The following is an 8,071-nucleotide window of genomic DNA, read 5'->3' as shown; positions in this document are numbered from 1 at the left end:
CCGGCTCGAGCGCTTCCTGCGGGCGCACCAGCGGCAGCACACGGGGGAGCGGCCCTTCGCCTGCGCCGAGTGCGGGAAGAACTTCGGCAAGAAGACCCACCTGGTGGCGCACTCCCGGGTTCACTCCGGCGAGCGGCCCTTTGCCTGCGAGGAGTGCGGGCGCCGCTTCTCCCAGGGCAGCCACCTGGCGGCCCACCGGCGCGACCACGCGCCCGACCGGCCCTTCGTCTGCCCCGACTGCGGCAAGGCCTTCCGCCACAAGCCCTACCTGGCGGCCCACCGGCGCATCCACACCGGCGAGAAGCCCTACGTCTGCCCCGACTGCGGCAAAGCCTTCAGCCAGAAGTCCAACCTGGTGTCCCACCGGCGCATCCACACGGGCGAGCGGCCCTACGCCTGCCCCGACTGTGACCGCAGCTTCAGCCAGAAGTCCAACCTCATCACCCACCGCAAGAGCCACATCCGGGACGGCGCCTTCTGCTGTGCCATCTGTGGCCAGACCTTTGACGATGAGGAGAGACTCCTGGCCCATCAGAAGAAGCACGATGTCTGAGGCGGCCAGGGGCTGTGGCGGCTGAGCGAGGGCTGGGGTCCTTTGCAGCAGGAGTGTGGCAGCGGGCTTGGGGGTGCCTGCCTGGTGCTGGGGAAGGGGATGATAGGAATCCCAGAAGGGATAGAAAAGGCAAGGAGGGAACTGGGCCCTAGGACACGAGGGAGGTCAACCCTGTGGCCAGGGAACCCACTTCAGAGTGCAAGAACGCCAGCCTCCAGCCGGTGTTTACTGAGATTCTGTCTTGACTGTCCTGTGCCCTGGAAAAGTAGCAATAGCATCTACCCCTTAGAGCCCTCTGGCTAGAGGAGCCACCAGTGGAAAGACCCTTTGTCCTCTGGTGTTAACGCCTTAATGTCCCTGTCTTTACTGTAAGTTACTTCAGATCATTTTTGGAAGTAGGTGTGGTACAGTCCTTAGTGAATGAACGCTTGGGGAGGAAAAGTAGACTGGCTGGATACAGCTTGGAGAACCAGCTGGCCTTGTTAGACAGCAGTTGAGCTTTCTCCAGCATCAAGAGGTGAGCCACGCTGCTCTTACCTCCCACCTTTCCCTCCTTCCTGCCCCTGCATAGGCACCCAGACTTGGAGAGACCCCTCCACTGTTAGTGATTCTTTCCTCTTCCCAAAGATCAGAACCCCCAAGGCATTTTCTCGTGGTCTGTCTTGCTTTATTGGCTGCCCCTCCCACTGCTGAGAGCTTCCCTTGACTGGCAGCAGCTCTGTGTCCAGGCTTTTGTCTGAACATCCCAGCCCCTCTGCTCCTTCTGGAGCTCAACATGTCATGGAAAAGACTACCCCATTGGTGATGGAGGGCAGCTGAAGGGAGGATACTGGGTGAATTTCCTTTTCAACATTTCTGGCGTATGGATGCCCAGCCTGTGCTTGAGCATTTAGGTGACAGGGAGTTTCCCACCTCCTGAGGCCCTGGTTCTATCGTAGGATGATTCTAATTGCTAGAAATTCTTCCCTATAATGAACAAATTCTGCTTTCCTATAATTTCTACCTGTTGGGCCTTGTTCTGTTCTCTGGAACTAAACAGAACAACCATTTACCCTCCTTTTCAAACTAGAGAATAAAGATTTGGTTTTAGAACTGGTGGCTGGGAGTGTTTCTTTTTCCGGACGAGCAGTGGTGTTTGAGGAGCAGCAGTAAGGCTCTGCTTCCCAGGAAGGAGCGGGGGCTATGAGTGGGTCTCTGGCAACAGAGAAAGTGCCCTGACTTGCTGAATTCTTTTGCACCCAGCCTTCGGTTCCTCCCCAAGCCTACCTAGGCAGTTGAGCTAATTCCTTGGGTGGTGGGCCAAGGCTCCAGAGAACTATGGCTGGTGAAATGCCCTCAGCTTGGAACCAAGTTCTCTGGTCCTGGCCACTTGCCCTCCTGTGGTGGTCCCAGCACCACCATGGTCTTTCTCACCACTTTGGCCTTCATGTAACTCCAGCAGGCACTGCAAGCCCTTTGAGGGACAGTGGCTGTTATAGACTTTGGTGAGTCCCGGACTCTTCCTCCAGCAGCCCTCACAGAGGCTGGACAGATGAAGAAGGAGCCTCTGGAAGGGGAGGATGTTCTCACCTTCCACATTCCACACACCAGGGGGTCAACCTTCTTAAGGGTTATCGAACCCAACCTGAGCCTGCTCCCCCAGAGTGTAGCAAAGCCTAACATTGACATCAAGATTTGCAGGGAGAGAAAGTAAGGTGTTTATTGTAGGGTGCCAAGCAAGGAGAACAGGCAGCTAGTGCTCAGGGCCTAAGCTCCCTGATGGCTTGCAAACAAGGGTTTTTAAGGCAGGAGCGAGGGGGTTTCCAAAGTGAGTTGGGGTGGGGATCTTTTGGAACTTCTTTATCCATGTTCTGGTTCCAGTCTGTCTGAGGTCTATGTGACAGTGGTCAGCATTATCCATCTGGTGGGGATACTGGTTTCTGAAAACTCAAGAATGCATGTTAAAATGCTATGTTTAGTTTCTATAGGGAAGCAGATATCTTGTGACTGTTATTTGGGTGACTGTTGTTTAAGCTATGATTACTTCTTGCTTAGCAGGTTATTCATGCATTTCTCTAATTGCTGGTTGCAGGGCTAGCTGAGTGTCTGGAATTTCCCTTGAAGGGAATAAAAACATTTTTTTATTCCCATGCTTTGAAGGTGGGGAGGGAGTGTGATGGCAGGCCCTAAGAGGGGTCTCTGCTCCATTTCAGGATCAGGTCAGACTTTTCAGATGCTAGTTACCAGGTGGGAAAGAAGGGCTGATTAAGGTCTGTCCTGCAGTGCCTCCCTGGCTGGCCTGCTGCAGGTCTCCAGATCTCTGTCAGCACTATGTATGCATCCCTGAGCTCGTGGTTTCATACAAATTTGAGTGCTTATTTTTGTCAGGCATCAATAGGCTCTTTTTTTTTTTATGCTTGACTTAGTAATTTCTTCATAAATCTGCAGCATTTAGCACAGAGTTTAGTGCATAAGAATAACCACAATTTGTTTATGTGAGTACACCTTGCAAAGCTTATCTGAATTATCTCATGCATCCTTATGTGGTAGGTACTCTTATTCTCCTTTTGTAGATGAAAACATTTGCCCACGGTCGTATAACTTGTAATCACCAGACGCAGATTCAAATTCAGGTCTATTAAACTAAAACCTGTGCTGTTGACTTTGGCTACATGCTCAGTGGATGAATGGAATGCTGTTTTGGTTGCTGTTATAATGGAGACTGGGATACAAAGATAGGACCCAGTTCTACCCTTGTGAGGCTTGGGTCTTTCGAAGATGTATATAGGTACACAAATAATGAGTAGGGAGAGATAGATGGGGGTGGGTGGTGCTCAAAGTGTATAGGATAGAAAGAACAGTTTCAAAACTTCATATAGGATTATGGGTCCACTTAAAAGCCTGTGTAATTGAGCTAGGCGTGTTGGCTTACTCCTGCAATCCCAATACTTCCAGAGTATTGCTTGAGGCCAGGAGTTTGAAACCAGCCTGGCCAACATAGCAGACCCATCTCCATTAAAAAACAAAAGAGGGCCGGGCTCAGTGGCTCAGCCTGTAAACCCAGTGCTTTGGGAGGCCGAGGTGAGTGGATTGCCTGAACCCCGGGCCAGTTGGCGAGACCTCATCTCTACAATAAATAAAAAATCAGCCGGGCGTGGTAGTGCACGCCTGTAGTTCTGGCTACTTGGAAGGCTGAGGCGGAAGGATCGCCCAGAGCCCAGCAGGTCAAGGCTGCAGTGGCCAGGAGCGTGCCACTGCACTCCGGTCTGGACGATGGAGTGAGACTCCAACTCAAAAAATTAAAAAATGAAAGATAAAAAAAATTAAAAAACAAAACAGGCCAGTTGTGATGGCTCAAGCCTATAATCCCAGCACTTTGGGATGCTAAGGCTAGAGGATTGTCTGAGCCCGTGGGTTGGAGACCAGCCTGGGCAACACAGTGAGACCTCGTCTTTACAATAAATAAAAAAGATTAGCTGGGTGTGGTAGCGCACACCTGTAGTTACGGCTACTTGGAAGGCTGAGATGGAAGGATCGCCTGAGCACAGCAGGTTGAGGCTGTGCTGACCGTGAGCATGCCAATGCACTCCAGCATGGGTGACAGAGTGAGACTCCAACTCAAAAAACAAAACAAATCAGAACAAAATAACTGATGGCAAATTATCTGTCAAAACCTGGGGGCAGAGGACATGGTCTCAAGAAAGCCTCACTCACATCTTTTCTCTTTGAGGGGAGCACAGGGCTTCCAGAGAAGGGTTAATGACCAGGAAAGGGTAAGCAGATGTTTGAGGACGATGGGCAGGGAGCAGAGGACAGGTTCTCTGGTGGGCATCTTGGTTAGTATTGGATGGTTAGGGACAAGGATGATGGAGTGAGGAGTTCTGACCAGGGGTCCTGACCTTTTGAAAAATCATCAGGCCGGGCTCTGTGGCTCAACCTGTAATCCCAGCACTTTGGGAGGTCGAGGTGAGTGGATTGCCTGAGCCCGCGGGTTCAAGACCAGCCTGGGCAACTTGGTGAGACCTCGTCTCTACAGTAAATCAAAAATTAGCTGGGCGTGGTAGTGCATGCCTGTTGTTCCTGCGACTTGGAAGGCTGAGGCAGAAGGATCACCGGAGCCCAGCAGGTCAGGCTGCGGAATCCGGGAGCATGCCACTGCACTCCAGGCTGGGCGCCAAGAGTGAGACTCCAACTCGAAAAAAAAAAAGGAAAAGAAAAATCATCATATTTAAAGGAAATAGACTCGGGTATGAGCAAGGTAACCTCAGTGCCATGTTGCCCTCTGCTTGTGGGGAAGAATGGTGGCCTAGAGGGGGCTGGTAAAGCAGGGACAGAGTCAGCTTGTCTATGGTTCCTTATTAGTTCTCTGGGGGTTGAGTGGTTCTCAAGTCCTTGCTTGGTCTGGTTCATCCCGACAGAATCAATAGGGGAGAATTGCCTGGGTTGGAGGGGTCAGAGGTTTTCTGGCAGGAGCTGCCCTTCTTTTCTGAAGAATCCAGGTTTCTTTCTTTTTCCCCTACAATTGCAAACGTGTGAAATTATCTTAAAAAAAATAATTCAGACCTATTTAGATTTTTGTTTTTAAACATGAAAATTCTTCATTCTCCTATTCCACCCCTCAAGTCCTTTTTCTTTAAATAGTGAAAAGAGTTTAAGGGGCATTGTCCGACATTTTTTTCTGTACATTTGCTAACATACATATACAGCCTCCCCTTTTTTGGCTCAATGGAAATAGGATCCCAGATATGCTCCATTCTTTCCACCCCTGAAATACCCTTGGTCGTGGAATGTCAATCTGGAGGAAGTCTCACTCTGTAGAATAGGAAACAGGCTCAGAGAGTGGAAGTGACTTCTCACTGGTGGGAGTCCTGGTTTCTGAAAAACAACCCAAGGACATATGTCAAGCTTTTATGCTTAGTTTCTACAGGGAGGCAAACATCTTGTGACTGTTACTTGGGTGGCTTTTTTTCTTTTTGAGTCAGAGTCTCACTCTGTTGCCCAGGCTGGAGAGCAGTGGCACGCTCATGGCCACCACAGCCTCGACCTGCTGTGCTCAGCCGATCCTTCTAAACCTCACCCTTACAAGTAACTGGAACTACAGGCATGCGCTACCATACCCGACTAATTTTTTGATTTATTGTAGAGATGAGGTCTCGCCAAGTTGGCCGGGCTGGTCTTGAACCTGCAGGCTCAGGCAATCCTCTTACCTCGGCTTCCCAAAGTGCCAAAGTGCTGGGATTATAGGCGTGAGCCACATGCACTTCCCCAATTGCTGGCTAGCTAGGTGCCTGGAATTTCCCTTGAAGGGACTCAATTTTTCTTTTTCTGTCTTTCTTTAGAGTTGGAGTCTCACACTGTCGCCCAGACTAGAGTGCAGTGGCCGCTCCCGGCCACCGCAGCCTCCACTTGCTGGTCTCCAGCCATCCTTCCGTCTCATCCATCCTTCTGCCTCAGCCTTCCAAGTACCCGGAATTACAGGCGCGCGCTACCACGCCCTGCTAGTTTTTGATTTATTGTAGAGACGAGGTCTCGCCAAGTTGCCCGGGCAAGTCTCGAACCCGCAGGCTCAGGCAATCCACTCGCCTCCGCCTCCCAAAGTGCTGGGATTACAGGCTGAGCCACCGAGCCCGGCCTCAATTCTTCTTTATTCTCATGCTTTGGTTGGGGGAGGGTGCCTGGCTGACTCCTAAAAGGGGTCCCTGCTCTGGTTCAACTCTGGAACTAGAAGACTGGTTTCAGGAACAGGAATGTATTTCACAAGGCTTTGTGAAACCTCTTCTAGGTACTCTAGAAAATAAGCCAGGTTGGGAGGCTGAGGTGGGAGTATCCCTTGGAGGCCAGGAGTTGGGTCCAAGGTGCACTGTTAATTGTGCTTATGAATAACCACTGCACTTCATCCAGCCTGGCATCATAATGAGATCCCATCTTTTAAAAAAAATTTAAAAAGAGATAAATAGGTGAATGAAGCACAAAAGTATTGATGGCTAGTGATGTGTGGCCTCATTGTAGGGTGTGTAGGATTTCATACTTTACAAATGCTTCTATAGGCAGTATAACCAAATTAACTGTAAAAACTCGGTAAGGTGGGGACGGGAGGGGGGAAAAAAACTCGGTAAGGTATGCAGGCAACTAGAAAATTATTAAGCCACTTTTATAGAAGAGTAAGTCAAAGTCCAGAGGCCGGAAAGTATCTTTTATAAAAATTGCACGTGTAGTGGCAAACTGGATAGAATCCCCACCCCCAGTTCCTGCTGTGTTAGTGAGGCTAAACAGCAGCCGAGCCTAAGGCAAATGCCTAACCAGTTGTTGACTGATGAAAGTAAGGTCCACCTGCCTAACAGCAACCGTTTGCAGGAAGTCTCAGAGGCTCCGCTTCTGTTTGTATCTGCCTCCTATCTCAAAACCAGCTTCCTGCCTGTGGGAGTTGACCCAGCTGTGCCCCCTTCGAAACAGAAGTGTGAGGAATTTTTTGCAATCGGGGTGGGGGTTGGGAGGAGATACTTTCCTGAAGGTCTCGCATCTGAACCAGATCAGCAGTGGGAGGGGAAGATTCCGCTCCTGCCAGCCCTACCTGTTGACCCTACCCAGTAACGTAACCTCAGACCCTGTTTCCTTAGCTACAACGAAGGGGTTGAATGGAATGATATCTAAGATCTCTCGTGGAGAATCCTGAGAGCCACTTATCACACTCCCACTGTGGCCTGTCTCGGTGCGGGGCGCCGAGTAGAAGGACGACTCCTCTCTCCTGCACGCGCACGTGGGAGACACCCTTTCCCCGGCGCCCATCTCTGGGGAACCACCGACTGAGTAGCGGGCGTCAGGGAGGAAAGAAAAACGGCACCATATCAGACGTGAGCTCGAGGGGCAGCCTCGGGGCCGGGATTTCAGTCTCGTCTCTGATGGATTCCCCAAAGGGAGGCTAGTGCTTGACGCGCTGTGGCGCGTTTGCAGAGCTACTCATGGAGCCGGAACGTGTGCTTCCAGTTCGCCCGTTACAACGTGCGTGTGCGGGAAGCGGGGCGCGCAAGGGCTGCCAGCTCGGGTCTGGAAGGCAGCCTCGGCGGCCAGGGGTGCCGCGACGACGCCGGCTACCGGTGGTCCGGCCTCAGCCAGTAGCCTCTCGGCTGCCCCGCGGACCCGCTGCCAGGATCGAGCGCGCTCACTGCGCCCCAGACCAGCGCGCCCGCGGGAGCGATGTCAGCCCGCCCACCCCGGCCATTGGCTCTGGAGAACAAAGGGGCCGCCCCGCGGGCTGCTCCGATAGGGCCGGGAGGGTCATCTGAGCGGCACAGCCAATGGGGTGACTGGGAGACCCAGGGGATGGTCAGGAGCGCCAGCCAATCAGACGCCCGCGCCCGCCCCGCCTGCCCCGGGACTGGCCAGGGCCGGGAGCCCGGTGCCCAAGTCGCCCTCGGGGTGGCAGTTCCCGTTAACCTTAGCCACAAAGTCAAAGGTATTTATTTCCCCGTCCACCTCCCTCTGAGTCCCTCTGCATTTCGGGCGGGGAGGGGCGGTGCGAGGGAGGGACCAGCGCCCGGT

General features: G+C 52.2%; 1 protein-coding gene across 1 annotated transcript in view; it reads left to right on the top strand.

Moving 5' to 3' along the window:
* Positions 1-1,649, top strand: part of REPIN1 (replication initiator 1) — a 5,334-nt gene extending 3,685 nt beyond the window's left edge. The window contains exon 3 of the mRNA XM_021711598.1: positions 2-1,649. Coding sequence (XP_021567273.1) covers positions 2-553 — 552 coding nt within the window. The 3' untranslated portion in view covers positions 554-1,649. The remainder of the gene's footprint in view (position 1) is intronic.
* Positions 1,650-8,071: the final 6,422 nt, after the last annotated feature.

The sequence above is a fragment of the Carlito syrichta genome, unplaced genomic scaffold (assembly GCF_000164805.1).
Source record: "Carlito syrichta isolate Samal-C Ts95f unplaced genomic scaffold, Tarsius_syrichta-2.0.1 Scaffold302395, whole genome shotgun sequence".
NCBI lineage: Eukaryota > Metazoa > Chordata > Mammalia > Primates > Tarsiidae > Carlito > Carlito syrichta.
This window is presented reverse-complemented; position numbering and strand designations above follow the sequence as displayed.